This window comes from Tachypleus tridentatus, chromosome 11 (assembly GCF_004210375.1).
Source record: "Tachypleus tridentatus isolate NWPU-2018 chromosome 11, ASM421037v1, whole genome shotgun sequence".
In the NCBI taxonomy this organism is placed as follows: domain Eukaryota; kingdom Metazoa; phylum Arthropoda; class Merostomata; order Xiphosura; family Limulidae; genus Tachypleus; species Tachypleus tridentatus.
Window position 1 is genome coordinate 64,971,088 of NC_134835.1, and position 18,992 is coordinate 64,990,079.

At 33.6% G+C, this 18,992-nt stretch overlaps 1 protein-coding gene across 8 annotated transcripts in view; it reads left to right on the forward strand.

Moving 5' to 3' along the window:
* Window positions 1-18,992, forward strand: part of LOC143232331 (myosin-VIIa-like) — a 163,724-nt gene that overhangs the window by 117,694 nt on the left and 27,038 nt on the right. For all 8 annotated transcript variants that reach the window (XR_013017498.1, XM_076467609.1, XM_076467614.1 and 5 more), the window contains 3 exons: window positions 238-401; window positions 6,940-7,249; window positions 16,647-16,813. Coding sequence is in view for 7 of the 8 variants with exons in the window: in XM_076467609.1 (XP_076323724.1) it covers window positions 238-401; window positions 6,940-7,249; window positions 16,647-16,813 (641 nt within the window). In the remaining variant the exon portion in view is untranslated. The remainder of the gene's footprint in view (window positions 1-237; window positions 402-6,939; window positions 7,250-16,646; window positions 16,814-18,992) is intronic.

Sequence of the window (18,992 nt, forward strand, 5' to 3'; positions counted from 1 at the left end):
TAACTTTCTCGTACTTCTTTCTAATGATAAGGATTAGGTTATGATACTCACTGTGAGTAAAGCACATTTCTTCACAATGAGCAAACCAGTTTACTTTTGTAGAGAAAAAATATTACTTTTCTAATTTTATTTTTCTCAAATATGTGTATAAAAGTAAATTTATTGTTCATTGTATAGTTTGAGCGTATGAATTTTTCAAACTAGAAATAAGTTTCTTATGGATATTTATCTATTTAGAGGACATCGGCCATTTATCCAAGAAGTAACAATTCACACAGTAAGGGGTGAAGTTTTTATGTTCAGTTCACCTGCTGCCAAAGATATGGAATTCTTGATTGGGTATTTTTTGGATGGTCTCAAGGCACGTTCTCAATATGTTATTGCTGTACAAGATTACCAAGGTAAGAAAAACTTGTTTAAAATATAGATTATGTTTGCTCATTTTTATTTATTTTAGGATATATCTGAGTACTGTTAATGTTTAACATGAAGACAGATATAATTTTTTGTTCTGTTCATTTCAGCACTTTTGATATGATAGTGACTAAATAGATGTTGGTAGTAATGCTTTGTTGTAGCTCAAGTATCAGAAATGAAGAATAATTATGAATAAGTCCATGTTTAAATGGACTAATTGAACAATAATGTGTTAAAAGCTAATAAGAGACTACAATACATGTCAAATGTTACAGTTAAGATTTCTCATGTTTCTGTGGAATGAATTATATTCTTTTAAATTCGACATAAAAATGTGGATTTGTAATAGCAAGTGCAACAACCTCATTGCATTTATTAGATTCATGACTGTTTTAGATTATGTACACAAACAGTTACATATGAACATGAGATTTTCAAGCCCATTACTTATATAAAACTTAAATACATTTAAAATTTAGTAATATGTATTTAGATAGTTATAATGATTCATAGAATGGATGATGTTAGATACTTTTGCATGTGTACAAACATTGGATCCCTGATAGGCCACATTTATAGAAGTTTAGTAATGTAAATAATGTCACCTCATATATAGTTAGTATAGATTGTGGTACATTTTCAGCCAGCATATTGTCCAGTATATTAGCCTTTATTTTTAGAATGCTTAGATACCAACTTAGTAAGATTTTATTTATGAAAACTGTGCATTTTAAATACAGATCAGTGTGGGTGATACTATACCACAAGATTTATAATAATTTATATCACTTTAATGGCCCCATATGGTTTTTCTGGTTGGAAGACTGTACATTATGATTTAAACTTTACCTCATTTCTTGTAAGTCGCTGCTGAAAAAGCCTTTTACTGAGTACCAGATCTCATCTAACTGTGTGGGTTACAATAAACAAAGCTTCAGTTGAAATGCTGTTTATATGAGTTATTCATGACTTAATCATAGTCAGTAAGTCTTGGAGTATAGAGCATCTTAGCTGGCAGAAAATGTGGTAAGTAACAACATATGACTACTAAGTATGGAAACATTTTAAATCACAGTCAAATGTTACAACTCAGTAAGACTGATAATGTTTTAACTCGTGCCATTATTTTATAATCTAATATAGGCTACCAGTAAGAAAAATGCATTTACTAGCATTTCACTTACTGCTTCTAATTTATTCTCAGGAGCAGACCTAATCATGCAAGCCAGCTGGGTTACATATGAACAATATCTTAGTTGAAATGATGTTTGTATAAACATTAAACTTGCTTATTATTAAACATTATTCTTAAACTCTTTTCATTTGTACTGGTGTTATTGTGGGTTTTGTATTTGTTTTAAGTTTTTTAACAAATGTAAGATTGTTTTAACTTTGGCTTGTCATCTTTTAAAGTATATTGTTTAGGTGACAAAAGTGTCTTAACTTATTTAATATTTTTTTACACAAAAGATTTTTAACAATTCTTTCCTTAGGCTACCTATCTAATATTGAAACACTTTAGAGATTTATATTATTTAAAAGACACTAAATATAATTTTAGAAGTACATGACTCCATCTAATATCATGATCAATTCAAAATTTTTCTCTAAAAGTACTAAAATATTAAAATGTACACAGACTGAATACACTATGTAACACAAATTTTGTTCCTGGATAGTATTTGCTATTTCTTAATTGCTTATGGTGTAAATGTACAGAAAATGGACGTTATTCCTTTCAAACTTTTCTTTTGTGATCCGGATAATGAAATTTAAAAATTAAAAATTTGCTCATTTTCATTTACATAAGGTCTGAATAAAACAACATATGAATCAAGATTTACATGTATTTATACTAAAGGTGAACAAAAATGTTTAGAAGTGAGTACTTTTTCGAGATTTGTGACTGTAATGTAAATCACTTTCATGTATTAGCCCCCAGATATAGTCTCCCATCATGTTTTAGTTATGCATTCCTTGGTACCAGTGTTCAAAGTCCAGTATATCTTGTTGGAAGCACTCACCCTGCTCCTCTGAGTATGCTCCCATGTTCTTCTTAAATTTATCAAGATGAGCGTCAAGGATATGAACTTTCACGGACATCATGCAGCCCATTTTTCCATTATTCTTCACCAGAACCAGTTTCACATAATATTTGGCCTTGTAATTGCCCAAGACGTCCTGAACTACTGCGACAAAGCTGCCCCAAGCTTTTTTTCTTTGTACTGAGCTTCATGGGGAATTCTGTGCACTCCAGGATATTCTTTATTTGTAGTCCAACAAATACACCAGCTTTGATCTTTGCCTCAGACAGCTTAGGGAAGAAGTCTCGAAGGTACTTGAAGGCTTCAGACTCCTTATCAAGAGCTGTGACAAATTGTTTCATAAGACCCAGTTTTATGTGCAATGGTGGGAACAACATCTTCTGGAGGTCCACTAGTGGCTCACACTTGACATTGTGCCTCCCCATCGTGGCCAGTGCTTCCTGTCATAGTATGCTGTGGTGTCTCTGCTGTCCCAAAGGGAAAGATAACAGGAAAACTTGGTAAAACCTCCTTGGAGACCTATCAGGAATGCCACCATTTTGAAGTCTCTGATAACCTCCCAGCCATACTCGATCATACTTCAAGGCTTTTAGGAAGGTCTTGATGCTGTTGTATTCCTCTTTAAGGTGCACCAAATGAACCAGAGAAAGAGACAGATACTTATTACCGTTATGGAGCACCTTTGAGGCTTCTGATGAGCTATCAATTAAGAGGTGCCACTTGTTAGGGCTACAGGCAATTCCAATTGCCTCACAAAGACTGGATACATTGTGGCAGAAGCAGAGCCCATCTTGATAAGTAAAGAAGCTTGAAAAATGTTGGTGACTTGCAACTTGCACACTTTCACCTAACAAATCCCACTCCTCGAGCCTAGATGTCAGAAGCTTGGCATTCGACTTTGTTAGACCAAGATCTCTGATCAAGTCATTGAGGTCTTTTTGGTTGGGGTAGTATGGGTTTCTCTCACCAGCTGCACCTCTGAAATTGTAATCTGGATCTTCAACATCTACCTCCTTTTCTGATTTGGTGCTCTCATCTGAGGATGGCTGCTTTCTCTCTGGTGGAGTGGGTACAGGGGGCTCAGGACAGTGTGGCGCTGGATGATGGAAGGTCCAGATACATGATAGGAGATGCATTCTTGCCAGCCCGATGTTTGGAAACTCCACCATGCAGAAGTAGCAATTGCTTGAGTGGTCAGTGGGTTGATGCCAAATTCTTGGAATAGCAAACTTCATGGCTCTCTTTTCCCGTTTGTATCATCCTAGAAAAGAGCAAAATATTTTTATTATGAAGAATAAATTTATTTCATCCACAACTAATGTGTAAAAGGTTCATGCAAAATATTTTATGTGATATTTTTTGTATACTATTGGAAATTAAAGAAAAAGATACTTAAATTTTAAAAGGTCTAAAATTTGTATAATATAAAATCTTACTATTCAAGCAAGCAAAATTTGTCCATCTTACCTTCCAGAGTTTTTTTTTTTTTTTTTTTGCAGTGCCTGTTTGTCTTGGTCCTGACAGGCATGCTGAAATATGCCTTGTAGGCTTCACACATTATAGCAGATGCTGTTACAGTACTTTTTCGTTTTGTCTTGATAAACTGGCCACATACATAGCAGAATGCATCTATAGAATGCTTGCAGCTTCTTGATGCCATTTCTGATAAAATCAGATAGGTCTATGTGTTCACTTAGGCAACTAGAACTAAACTGAAGTGGTGAGTTTTGAGCCCTCGTATATATATCTTACTATGGAAAGTTTTAGAAAATTTTAAAAGATTCTTGAAAATTCTCGTAAGTTCTACAGCATTTTAGAAAATTCTTGTAAGTTCTACAACATTCTAGAAAGTTCAAGAAAATTCTCTATCAGCTACTCAGCACTGAATCTACCTGGAATATTTTGGAAAATGGGTAAATTTGAAAATTTTATTACCCAGGTCACAAAAGCAAAGTTTGAAAAATAGGTCTTTTCCATTTACTTTAGGCATAAGCAATTAGGAAATAACACTTTCTGCCCAGGAACACAAAAAAGTAAAAATTTTGTTACATGGTGATATTAATGAAATTTACTTAAATTGATGGCAACAACCTTTGTACAAGCACAGTGGTAGAGAATGACGTTTTAAAAGTCTTCCATCTGAATATTTGTTTATTTGTACTTTTTTTCGAGGTTGATCTGTAATTTCATAATTTTTATTTTGTTTTAATTTTTTTGTAATAACTATTCATACTTGATATCCCAATAACTCAGTGGTTAAAGCATTCATCTTGGGATTTGATTTGTGGGGTTTCCAAGCTACTTTATCTGTGGAAGAAAATGTATTCTGATACAATATCTTACCTCCTCTCATAAAATAACTTTTCTTAATTATTACTACTCTCTGTTGCTGCTAATTTTAAATGAATGGTGCCTGACCAGGTATTTTTTGTGAAAATGCATTATCAATCCTGTGTCCATGCTCAATGTTAGTTACATTGTACCTCTTCCGACAGCACATCTTCTGATGTATAATTCCAGATGCGTCTATGTATTGGTTCTGTATCTCCATTCAATTGTCATGTAAGTTCAGAAAATTACATCGCAGGATATGATTACTTGCACCTTAGAGATGGGGTGTCCTTTAGAACCACTAGTAGTTCTCTCTAGTGGTATTTTGATTCATAAATATGTTTATCCCAGATAATACCCTCATGAGTACATAAATGTTAAGCAGTTATGAATTTCTGTCTGTCTTTGATGTTCCATGAAGTTGACACTCTTTTTACTATACACCTGATGTGCAATTTCAGGTAGTGCTGGGTGTAGGTTGACTGACTTTGTTGACATGGTAGCTCCACTTTTCAAAATGGGGTCTCATTGCACTATCTCTGTTAATGCAGTCCTCTGGACTCCATCTTTTCTTCTAGGGAAATATGAGAGTCCTTGCCACTTACCATTTCCTGAGTGATGCATTCTACCACTCAGTTGAGAGTAGGACAGTGGCATTCTGCAACAGTCAATGGCATATAGCACTTTTACTGTGGACCTGATGTACAATCCAGAGACTACTAGGATTTGGTTTAAGCATAACTATATAATATTTATATATATGTAGTTTGCACATCAGGTGTTTGTTGGAAATGGTCCAGCTGAGTAAGTCCTTATCTGAGTATTATCTCTTCTCCTACCACTTATTAGACGACAAATGCCCAATGCCACCAGATTTTGGACCGAAGATGCATCTCAGGTTTACAGTTCCTCTTCCTACTGTTTGCTGGATGTCAGTTCCTACCAAATCTGATGTTGGTTGTAGCTGGATGCAGCACGTGTATTCCCAATTGTGTACAACCAGGTATCCTCCTCCTAGAGCAGTTTGGTTTTAGAGCAGATATGTCATTCCACCAGGGTTATTCGACCATTTGCTGGATGTTGGTTCACGGTGGATTAGGTGTTGGTTAGGTTGGAAATGGAGGCAGGTGGAGATAGATTTTGGTATAGCAGCTTGTCTTCCATACTGATTTCCATTTCAAGATGAAGCAGTAGGTGATATTTTTCCAATCACAGAACTTATTTACAGTTCTAAATACTCCTGCCTGGAGTTGAATGAGGTTGAACTACTCACATTTCCCACCCAGCCTTCCCATTTTCAGTGGTATGTGATGTAGATCTTTTGAACAATCTTGAAGTGATTAATGAGTGCAAATGTGGAGAGTAGAATGGTCACAGTAGGGTTATGTCATAGTTCTATTGGTAGAAAGCTGCTGCATAATCATTTACATGTGGATATGCAGAAGTAGGAGGTATAAGGCCAGTGATGAGCATTGAAGTAAGTATCTATTGGAAATACATTTTCAGTTTAGGAAAATATTAAATTCTGTGGAAAGGACTTCATGAGTAGAGTAATGCCAGAAGATTCTAGATTATTAGCCAGTGGATGAGGAGCCACTATTGGAACTAGACAAACAAGTGCACACATTAGGGAAACATTTTAAACCACATGCACTCAAATCTGCCGAAAACCTGTTGCCTGAATAGCAGTGATAAAGATACTTCAAAGAGTGATTTTTTTTATATGGTATGGATGAAAATAATGCACTTTTTAATCATTTGAGAAATTACACATATTGATAAGTACATTAAATCCATTCTAAACATTTAGATCATCCACAAAATTAATCAACCTTATACCTTAATATGTCCTGTAAAGAGTGAGGTCCAGTATATTCTTAAGATTTGTGTTAATGCTTTTGGTTCTTATGTAGATATTTCATTCAACATATTTTCAATTTAAATCTATTAGGAAAGAATTAATGAAAAGTTATTTTGATAAGTGCCTCGTTTTTGTGCTGTTATATATCTGAAATGTAAAGTTATTTTTGTTTGCTTAATAACTTTTAAGCTTTTGTTTTAGTTCTTGTACATTTTATTTACTGTTGTTCTTGTTAACTGTTTTGTTTCACTTTTCATAATAATTTCAATGTTTTCTTCATAACAGGAGAAAACTCGTCATGTTTGTCTTTCAACAAAGGTGAACTAATTGTTTTAGAAGAAGGTTATACTGGTGATACAGTAGTTCATAATACTTGGTGTTCTGGCCACTTGGATAAGAATAAAAAGAAGGGAGATTTTCGTTGTGAAACTGTATATGTCTTACCTACACTCACCAAACCACCTCCCAAGATTACAGTGCTGTTCACCCAGGAAGGAGCTGAACAGAGCAGACAGCTGTTCTCCAGCCGGTCTGGTAATGCAGAATCATCAGACAAATATCACACTCTTGAAGAGTATGCTATTGATCACTTCCGGTAAGATTGTTTCTAGAAATTTGTGTGTTACATAGTTTTCTGAGAAATATTAAACTTTTGAGCTACCTGTTCAAATAATAATTTACAGCAGATATAGTTGCAATGAAGTGAGTTTCTCAGGCTGGGTTTAGGTGTATACCTACAGGTATACACATCCTTTTAAAAAAAGAAGGACTTACATGAATGAAAAGACGAAACAACTTTCCGTTTTGTGAAATTTGCAGAAAATTCAATTTTCTTTGAGTGAATATAATTATATTATCTAAAACAACTAAATAACTACATTTCAAGACTTGCCTGAAATATTTTACTGTTAAGAAGTGTTAGTTCATCTTCAAATGAGCTGTAAGTATTTGAAAGCATAGCGAAATCCTTGTGCAATTTCGCAGGAACATCAGAAAATATTGTAAATTGACATTTTGTTCCAATGAAAGTTTAATGAAAACCTCTTACTATTAGTCAGAGAAAAAAATAGATACTATAAAACCATTTAAAAAATCCCAAACTTCCATTTTTATATAAAGTAGTATTGTGACTGGTCTGAGAAGTTTTTTAAACAGCAGAGTACTGGAGTAGTGGTTTTGTAAATTTTAAAAGGGAAAGTGAAGTGTAGTGTTTTACAAAGAGGAAGAAACAGACTATTAGATACAGATTTGAAGTCTTAGAACAACAGCCCAAGTTTATTTTATTAGTTATGAACCTTATAATTCACATAAAAATCAGAATAATATAAAATTAAATCAAATTGAGTTAAAGATGTTTGCTATCCCACACTGCATTTAATAATTCTAAATCTTAGAAATGGTGGTACTGCTACTATGAAAACTGCATTGTATTAACAAACAATGCACTGTGATCATATGTAGCAATAAATAAAAATTTACAAAAATAAAATCAAAATAGTGATGTAAAGAAACCCAAACTGACTTAGTAAAGAAGTGTAGCAACCAAGATTAATAAAGTTCAAATAAGAATAGAAAAAAAAAAACTTAATAATGGAAATTGGGAGAGTAAAGTCATTCATGTGCTGTTACCAAATGAAAGTCTTAAACTGAAAAAAAAACATATGCAAAAAGTCTGCTACTGAAATCTCTTAATGAAGGAGTACCCCAGCATCACAGCAGTAAATCTGAAAGCTTGTAATGCTAAAAATTGGATTTTGATACCAGTGATGGGTACAGGATATATACATACACTGCTGGTCAAAATCTTTTATGGCCAATGAACATAAAGAAAAAACATGCATTTAGCATTGTTAAATTCAACCACTTATTTTAGTAGAGCTTCGAAAGATGAAAATAAGAAAAGGGAAAATAAAAAAAAACTTTTTTAGCATTTAATAGGGAAAATGTGAACTCTATAACATTAGCCTGAATACTAGCTGGTCAAAAGTTTAAGACCATACCAAAAGGAAATCCTAAACAAGGTAGGAAATTCCCAACAAGAGGCCTCAGTAGTGAGTTGCACGGCCGTCATTGCAAATAACTGCAAACATTCACTTTGGCATGGTCGATATAAGCGTTTACAGAAAGCTGGCTGGAATGTTATTCCAAGTGGTGAAGATGTCTTCATGAAGATCATGCACTGTTTGGAATTGATGTTCATTTCTATAGACTTCCTTTGCCATCCAACCCCAAACATTTTCATTGGGGTTCATTTCGGGCAAACACGTTGGATGGTCCAAAAGAATCACATTATTCGCCATGAAAAAGTCCTTTGTCCTGAGGGCATTGTGGATTGCAGCGTTGTCCTGCTGAAAGATCCAGTCATTTCCAACAAGCGAGGCCCTTCAGTCAATAAGGATGCTTTCTCCAACATGCTAATGTAGCCGTTTGATGCCCCTGTATAACCTGAAGCTCTATTGTTCCATGGAAGGAAAAAGTACCCCAGATCATGATGGAGCTTCCTTCACTGTGTCGTGTAGAAAATGTCTCCGGTGGGATATCCTTATTGTGTCAGTAACGTTGGAAGCCATCTGAACCATCCATCCAGGTTAATTTTTTTCTAATCAGAGAACAAAACCTTCATCCACTTTTCTACATCCCATGTTTGGTGCTTCTCAGCAAAGTTTAACTGAGCTGTTTTGTGGTGTGGAAGAAGGCGTTGCCTTTGAAGAGGTGTACGTTTTTAAAGTCTTTCTCTCGTAGCTGCCGTCTTATTGTTCTTGAGTTGCATTCTGCATCCGTTAGGGCCTTAATCTGGTTCGACAATCAGCTGGTGTCTTGCCGGACAACCCATCAAATCCTCCTACTCAACGCCAGTGAAATTTTCTTGAGCAGAGCACTTGAAATTCTCGTTTCGTTTCCCTCAGGGCCTTTTAAGAAATTTGCAACAGCAGTTTTACAACGCCCAATCTCACCAGTGATGACACACTAAGAGAGATCTTGCTTTTGCAGCTTGATAATTCTGCCACATTTAAACTCTGTCAACGTTTTAGCCTTTGCCATGTTTTACCCAATGTAACACAGGAGATGTCAGTGGGAAACGTTGACAACATTAATGCTTGAACATAAATGACTAAATTTCGTTACGTGTTTACCAATTAACGCTTCGTTTCAGTATGGTTTTAAACTTTTGATCACCTAGTATTTAGGCTAATTTCATATTGTTCACATTTTCCCTATTAAATGCTAAAAAGTTTTTATTTTTATTTTCCCTTTTCTTATTTTCGTCTTTCAAAGCTCTACTCAAATAAGTGGTTGAATCTAACAATGCAAAATGCACATTTTTCTTTATTTCATTGGGCTAAAGATTTTAGCCAGCAGTGTATATCTTATTGTGCAGCTTTTTACAGAACAATAAATAAACCAAGTGAATGACAAAAATGAACACTTGTTAACAACAAATTAAAGTTCATATTCTCACACATATTCTACTGACTCAGACCTTTGTTTAAAATATAATTACTTTATTTTGTACTAGCTATATGATTTTTACTTATTTCTACTTTTACACTTCAAAACATCATGAGTAGCTTCTCTAGGTTAAGGACAAAGAAATTTTCACATATCAGTAAGAGTAATTAAAGTATAACAATTCACTGTTGGACAGCTTATCATAATAATTTACTTAAAACAGGCATTTAATTCAAAATATTCATTTGTTTAAATTTTGGTTCTATCATTGGGCTATATATAATTTGTTTATACAGAAGTGAATAATACCTAAAATCTGTACACTTGAATCTAAGCTGTCTAATGTCAATATGATAATGTTAGCAGTAATAGTTGTCCTACTCATGAACTGCTTAGTTTTACAATAAATCACCTAAACACTTTTGACATGCAAGTTACACTGCTTACATATTTTAATATTAAAGTTTCTTTGTATAGTTCTTACATCTTCATAAGCTCTTAATCTAATAATACAAGATGTATATTGTCAACGTTTGTGGAACAGCTACAAAGAATAATAAATAGTATTGTATCAGAATATATTTCAAACTTGTAGCAAGAAATAACTTAGAAAAAATAAATTTGTAACATCCATCATTAACCCATATTCATCAAATTCTAAAATTCTTTGAATAAATGTTGTTGTGATTATTATTATGCATTTCTCTAACTAATTCAGGAATCAAAGGGTCTCCTGAAAAGGTACTTTTCTACCACTCATTGCTGGCATCTATATACATTTTTTTTAAGTTATAACACAAGCTTTCTGCTCTCCCCTGTTGGAATCAAGTGATTTCAACAAGTCCCTCAGGTAAATCATCATGCATCACCAATAGGACCATAGTATATTCATGTAATGGAAGTAACTCCCTCTATGCACCTCTATTGAACTATTACTTCTTTTTTGGCAGCTCTTATGTTTAGACGTGTTTCTTTTTTTTGTCTCAGTTTAAACAGTTTGTGATGTATTTTCTTCTCAAAGTGTTATACACTATAAACTGCCCAGGTTTTTTCTAATTACCCTAATTCTAACTCATTATAGTTACCTTTTTTTTTATATATATTCATCTTTTTATTGACTCTTGAAGCATAGATTCAAAATCAGTGTCATAATTTCAGGTGTCTCAGTTTCAATGGGTGCTATATCTCAGGTCTCAAATGCAGGTAATGCAATGGGGGATTTTTTAACATTTATTCTCAGGGAGATTGAATGTTACCTGGGTTTGCCTATCTCTAGACTCCTGAACATGTTGAAGCTCTTGAGGAATTTGATCACCTGTTTCTACCTCCTGATTTTGCCATGCCTTATTATATCTTTCCTGAGTATTCAGTTCAGCTATCAATGGTATGACTTTTTTGCCACTGACATTACACACACACACACTTTATTACCATACCAGTCTTCTCCTTTATCTGGATTATTCCTGCCTCCCAAAAACCTCAGCAGCCCATGTGAGTATTTTCTCTTCTTTGCCTATTTCCCTTCCTTATGTCTTTCATGTCTATTTTCATCCCAATTCAGATATACTTTTATATCCAGGGCATGCCCTTTGTTGCACACATGGCTTACTTCTGTGGTTCACATTCCTGACTCTTTATTCCATGGTAATCTTAATCTAGTGATCTGTTCTCTTCTTTCTTCACCATTTGGAATTGTCATTTGATCTAGTTGGCTTATTCCTCATTGACCCATTTTCAAAGGAATTTGTTCAGAGTTACTTTTCATCAAATTTGACACCTTACCTTTTCCCTTATTTCTTATTCATCATTAGCCATTGGAGGAAATCTTGCAATTGGGCATGTAGACCATGCTTAACAATTCATCTCTCACATTACTTACATAATTACATGGCATCACAGTTTCAGCTTCCTGTGGTTTTTGCCTTCCACCTGTGGCTTTCCATCAATATTTGATGTGACCCTAATGCTGGGTAAATCTATATTGATATTTCTTTTGCTGGAAGGGTCTGTCATTCATACCTTCATTACAATCCTGCTCTATGGTGAGTGAAATCTGGCCAGTTATTCTGCAATTTTAAATATGCACTGTACAGCCATGTTGGCTTGCAATTTCTATTCCATAATTTTGCAATACTCACAGTTGAGATCGAGTATTTCATAAGATCGCTTGAGGGAGAATATCCTCACAATATTTGCTTCATAAGCTTGCCCATTTCAGACTATACCATTTATGGACTTTATAGGAAAAGCAGAAGGGAATAGCTGCCCATCCCTGCCATGTCTTGAATGAATAAATCTGGATGGCTTGCTTTTCAAAATAAGGTTTCATGATCACCCATTGCACTGTGTCATATGACAACATTCCTCTGGATACTCCTACTCATTTTCACTTCTTTTCTTTAAATGGAGTATGGGAGTCCTTGCCACTTAGCAGTTCCAAGCAAGTGGGTGGTCAAGCATGGAGGTATCTTGCTGAATGTGCTTCACACAAAACAGACAATATCATTCAGTTCAAAGTAGTGATGGTGTTCATCTGGTGTTATCCTCCAGTATGTGTTATATAACTATTACAGAGTGATACATCAAATTACAGTTCATTCTTCGATTGGTCACCCTCATTCTTTGCCCATGTGGATGTCAGTATCCTGTGGCTGGTTTTGTTTTGGATTTAGAGTGAACCAACCAACATGGATTTTCAAGATTGTCTATCTCCCTTTTTCAGTTGTGTTTCCCCTGTATTGTGGGTATAGGATAATTGTTGTGCTTCTGTCCTTTGCTATCCCTCATGTACCTTTGTCTGGTGGTGTTATTGCTTACTAGATGGTTCCAGTCAGTTTTGACGTTGGAAGCATGGATTTTGTTTACACAGACATCTTTTCGATACTGGATGTCTGGTCCCTGGTTCAAGATATATCCTCAAATAACACATGTCATACTCTAGGGTTTGAATAGTTTTATATTCTTTACAGCCTCTGGGACTTGATGTGAAGACAGTATTATCCTCTTCCTAACTTCACATGGATGTGAAGGTTTCATAGGTTTTGGATGTAGTTGACTGACTTAGTACAGTCTGTGTGCTCTAGCCACTCTACATCATGAGTTCATCCTTTGTTTACATACTATTCTGCTTGGTGAGATTAACTTCAAAAATTTAGATAATTGTCCTCCCTCAATTCTCCCCCACTTGAATGTGCATCTCTGTTTTGCTGACTTTTTACTCTAATCTTTATGGATGGATAAAGGGGATACCTAGTCAAAAGTGGTGTAGTTCCCCTCTTCAGATCTTCCAGCCTGTCTCTCTCATTTACAGAGATATTCTTCAACTACTTTCTGGGAGTACATATGCTCTTCCCTCACATGAGTCCCTCTTCCTAATTAGTGTGGATTTACAGGTAATCTTATGAAGTACAGTATCAGAAGTTATAATTGTCCTATACTGAAAGTGTATTTCTTATAGTTAGTTCCCTCCACTCACGCTGTTCTGGTGGTTCCTTCTTCTGCCAAACTTTGAAGTGATAGTTTGATTGAATAGAGGGAGTCACATGTGTCATGTGAATATATTCTGCTCCTGCTGGTGAAGAAGTGACACATAACTTACTTGAGTGATATGATGGAATCACTTGATTCCAATGGGATCAGAAAGCTTTTGGCATGTGTAAAAAAAATTGCATAGAGAAGGAAGCAATGTAAAAGAATAGCTAATCTTTTGAGAGGGGAACTACTTATCAAAAATATATTTTCAGAATCTGAAAAGTATAACTTCTTTGTCATTTTTATGAAAGTGGGTGCAGGAATCTTTTTGTGACAGTTTTGGTTTTGTTTTCATTTGAACTGTTGACATCTTGGACTTCCACATCTTCTTGGAACTAGCCTTGGAGGTCTTTTACTGCACTAGAATATTTGGTTTGTTTCTTCTTTCTAAATTGATGTTGCAGGAGCTTAAAGATGGGAGTCACATCAGTGGTTAAATTGTTTTCATACCACATTCCTTGTTTGAATAATCTTTTGTCATTTTTGCTGATAACTAATAGGCTGCCTTCCTTGTAGTTTGACACCTGGTTATGATAAATAATCTTTGGCATAACTTGTCTGATCTGTTAAAATGCAGTTCATAACTGTACCATTACATGTGTTAGAAGACATATCTTTGTTACTTTGTTGTCAGGTGTTATAATTACAGGATATTATAAACTATAATTAAGAGTTTTTATTATTGTCAGTATTCCCTTTGTCTTGTCACTGGCTTACTTTTATTCTCATGAGAAACGTTAGAGATGTATATAATGTAATAAGTGTAAGTTTGCTTGAAGGAAGGCCATTTAGGGTGTCAGTAACATACTCTTGTTTCTGATCATACAGATGATATTGGTGTGTAGCCTGTAGCTTTATGAGTTTCATTTCTGTGGTTTTTGTTGTTGGTTTTAATACCACAACATAGATATTGTGTTGCATTAGATTAATTCAGAAACGTTCATTTTTTAAAATTTATATACCTTTCTGATAGTACAAAGATAAATAAGTGAAAAGCAGTTTTATATTTTGAAAGTGAAGATCATTAAATCATTATTAAAAATTATTACCTCTATCTAATATTACCTCTTTTCACAATTGAATATAACCTTCAGAATATTACAGTAACATTTTTTTCAGCTATGACTGCTCACACTTCCTGGTGTCTCAGTGGTAAATCTTAAATCTTACAACACTAAAAATTTGATTTTAATATCTTTGGTGAACAAAGCATAGATAGATAGCTCATTGTGTAGCTATGATTGTTGTCTGAGGTAGCTAAGCCCCCCAGTGGCACAATGGGTATGTCTGTGGACTCATATCTCTAGAAATTTTGTTTTGATACCCATGGTGAGCAAAGTATAGATAGCCCAATGTGTAACTTTGTGTTTAATATGAAACAAACCAAATCAAACTAAACATTAAATACATCTAACAGAAACATTCTGTACAAGTTAAAAATTTTCAAAAATAGAACTGGTTTTAAGCATCATTGCTACATAAAATCACCAGTAAGAATATGCCACTGGACATGTGAAATCAATAATTTTTTTAGTTTTTGAAACAAACATATTAAAATAATCAAACTGCTTTTTACATCAATACAATTGTGCATGGATTTACAAGTATTTTTATTCCAACTCCTGTTACATACATTGATATTTGCTGAACAGAAAAACTTGCATTTAAATATCTTATGGGATTCATTTTTTTACAATAGTAACTATATCTCAAATGTATTAAAAGTAATTCAGATATTACACATTTCTAAATTTATAGTTTAATAAAATTGTGAACTAGTTAGAATGAATTCATATCTACATATCAGAACTCTCCCTGACTCACAAGAAATATTTTCTTTGAACTCAATTCAACCATAATCTATATATAAATTCTGAAACACTTATTACACACATCACAATTGTATATTATTATTCATATATTTGAAATATGAATCAAAACTTCTCGTTAGTTTATATAGTGAAAAATGTTCAATAAATAATTTCAGAATGTAGCTTGTTCATTAGTTCCCAAATTTAATAATAAAGAGTATCTGCACACTTCCTTGTTTCTGTTTAGAGTAAGTAACACTTACAGATGTTTATATTTGCATTTACAAACATCACTGGTGAAATATTCATCTGACATATTAAAAAAGTAGCCAGAATATTTTTTCTGCAAAATTATTTTCCCACATTATTCTTTTATTCCTAAATTTATTAAAACTGTTTAAGATTTATAATAAATGAAAAAATAATTATTTTGGTCAACAATTTAGCCTCTAGAACTTGTTTGTTGTTGGAGAACAATAGATGTCTTCTCAGCTTCCTTCTTAAATTTCTTTTTTCTCCATTTACTTTGCCAGTTAAAATTTTCTCAATAGGTTTGTTTCGATTGGTAGAGAAACTCCATATGTCTTAGAAATAAACCATTGCTTAGTTCACTTCTAGTAAGATGTCTGCATAAAAGTTACTTTGAAAAATATTTATAAAAATCTTATATTCTCAAGGTGTATACCATTTACCACATCCCGTACAATTTGTTTGTAAACTGTTGCAGAGTTTTTTCTATGTTTCTTAATTTTTATTTCATATATCTTATAGATTTATATATTGTTTCTTTCAAAGGCAACAAAATAAAAGCTTCAGTTTTACCAAACTCTTAGATACTTTCATAAGTGTTACCTTGTTTTCAGGAGCATAAGCTGTACGTGAGGAACAAATGGAATATTTCAAGTTCTTCTTTACAAAGATGTTCCTCACTAAATATAAATATTAAAAACTTACAGTTAATCAGATTGTTCTATGTTTTTACTGAAATTGCTGGTATTATAGTTGTGAAAAATATCTTAATTAATTTTTACAACATTTTGGTATTGTTAGAATGTATAGGAAAGAATATCAAACTAGAAGATGTTCAGACTTACATAATTGTTAACTTGTACAGTCAAAAACAGTTAAAAGCTTTTTACAAATACAAATCTATCAATCATTAATGAATATATATAGCTTTTGTCTGTTTTCTTTTTACAGACCTCCACCTAAAAAAACTGTTCCTCGAAGCTCAACCCTATTATCAGCTCGTCGTCATGATACAGAACGCTTGTGGGAACATTCAAAAGAACCCATTAAACAACCTCTTCTTAAAAAACTACTACTTAAAGAAGACCTGGCCCAAGAAGCTTGTTTTGCATTTAGTGATATCCTTTTTTTTTTATCTTTTATTTAAGTATGTCACAATATATGAATGAATTTGTTACTCCTGTTAAGCAGTGCATCAATCTATGCATTCAAATATGGCCAAGTATATCACTTATTTTAAAAAATACAATAATTAGAAGCAAGGTTGTGTTGTGGCTTACTTTAAAGAGCATATAGAAATAGTAAAGAATTGCCTCTATATACTCGAGCTTTTAAACTATTTTTATACTATTATATTATAAGCATGTCTAGAGAAGTAAACAAGTCTATTTTATATATTGTATTGTGGAATTTGCCAAAGTAAATTTATTTCTTATCCAGAGTTTCGTCATTTACCTTAAAGAGTGTGATAGAATGTGTTTTTACCTGTGTTGCAACCTGTTATCCACACTTGGGAGCGTGTCAGGATGATATTTGTTTTTCTTATATGAATAACAGTCACTTGTATAGGGAATAATATCATAATGTAGTTTTTTTTAATTAAGCAGCTTTGTCACTGATTGTGGGATTGGGTAAGAATATAGTTTCGGATGCAAACAATTTTGTCATTTATTATGGAAGATGTAATATTATGTAGTTTTAAATCTAAACAAGTTTGTCAGAACATACATGTAGACGAGACCAGGTTTGTTACCAATTTTGAAAAGTTCATGAGAAAGTTGTTTAAAGTACAAACAGTTCTATTATTTGTCTTGAAGGATCGTGTCATAATGTTGTTTTAGATGTAGACAGTTCTGTCAGTCATCATACGTGCTGTGTTAGAATGTACAGTGGTGGTAAAAATTATTGCATCACTATTCCTGAATTTTTTTATGAAGTTGTGAATTTTGGAAGCCTGAAAACTCGTGTAAAATGGTTATGGACATTGTGTGGTATAAGCTGAGTCAGTCATATTTCAGTCATCCAAACACATATATGCATCTTTATTAACAAGCAGATTGTGGCAGTTGTATTGTAGTAGATGTTCAATAAATACTTGGCAATATTATAGTAGATGATAAGGTGATACTTGGCAGATATAAAAAAATATTCTTTGAGGAATAAAACCTATATTTGAAGATCGAGTCACTAATGTAATAAAAAAGAAAAAGTTTCTAGAGTCTGTTTTTTGTTTTAATATTTGAATTGCTCCCTCTGTCTTTTATATATACTTGACACCACTGTGACATAGGTGCATGAGGGACCAAATGTAGGAAGGGGTGGGTTCATCCTGCTGCATAAAGATTAGGACTTCCTAGCTGTCGCAAGGTGTTTTTTTTTTTCTCTTATCATTATTACCGATTACCTTCCAGCAATTTTCATTAGGGTTGAGACCTGGGCTGTTGCCTGGCCAGTGTAGTGTCTTGGCATTCTCTTTCACCTGAAACATTAAAATAAAACCTAAGATGTATTGTCAATACACAATGAGTGAAAGTTCTTCTTTATTTCACTTATTTTTTGTATAGTGTGCAAGAATACATCAACATTATGCAAAGTGCATCCAATCAGACCAATACAGGTTGAAATTTTGATTCTTTTGAGAAGGTCTTATTGCTACACATTGCTTTATTCAGCATACTCTTTGGCCCAGTTGAGCCTCATCTTATTGGTAAAGGCATATTTCTTTCTTAGACATTTTTTCTGAGAAACTGGCTAAACACATGTAAGACCAAAAGGTATGCCTGATGACTACTTCCTTCCATGTCCTTTTGAGATCCGTGGAGGACAGTCATTGATTTTTCAGACTCATGTATTTTTGAACATGATGATCAACTTACTATGAAAGTCACTTCACACAGTCAGCCTCTCTATACGTCTGCACCAAGCAACTCACAGTAGAGTTGTTAAATTTAATTCTTCTAGCAATGTCTAAAATCCCTCATTGCTCAAAAATATAATTACTGTTTTTTCTGTGGAATTAACTTATAAACACAAGCTATGGTAGCATTGCATGCAAATTGTAGCAGATATGCTACTAAACTGACTCGCAGTAAGAACCACTACATGTAGCCAAAAAACAGTTTTTGAAATATCCAGACAACCTGTAAAGATACTGATGTAATAATTTGTTGGTGTTACATCATCCATGAAACACTTGCATTAGGACCTCAAACCAGATGATGGTTCTGAAGAAACCTGAAAAAATTAGGTGATGCAATAAGTTTTTCCATCACTGTGTGTGTGTGTGTATATATATAT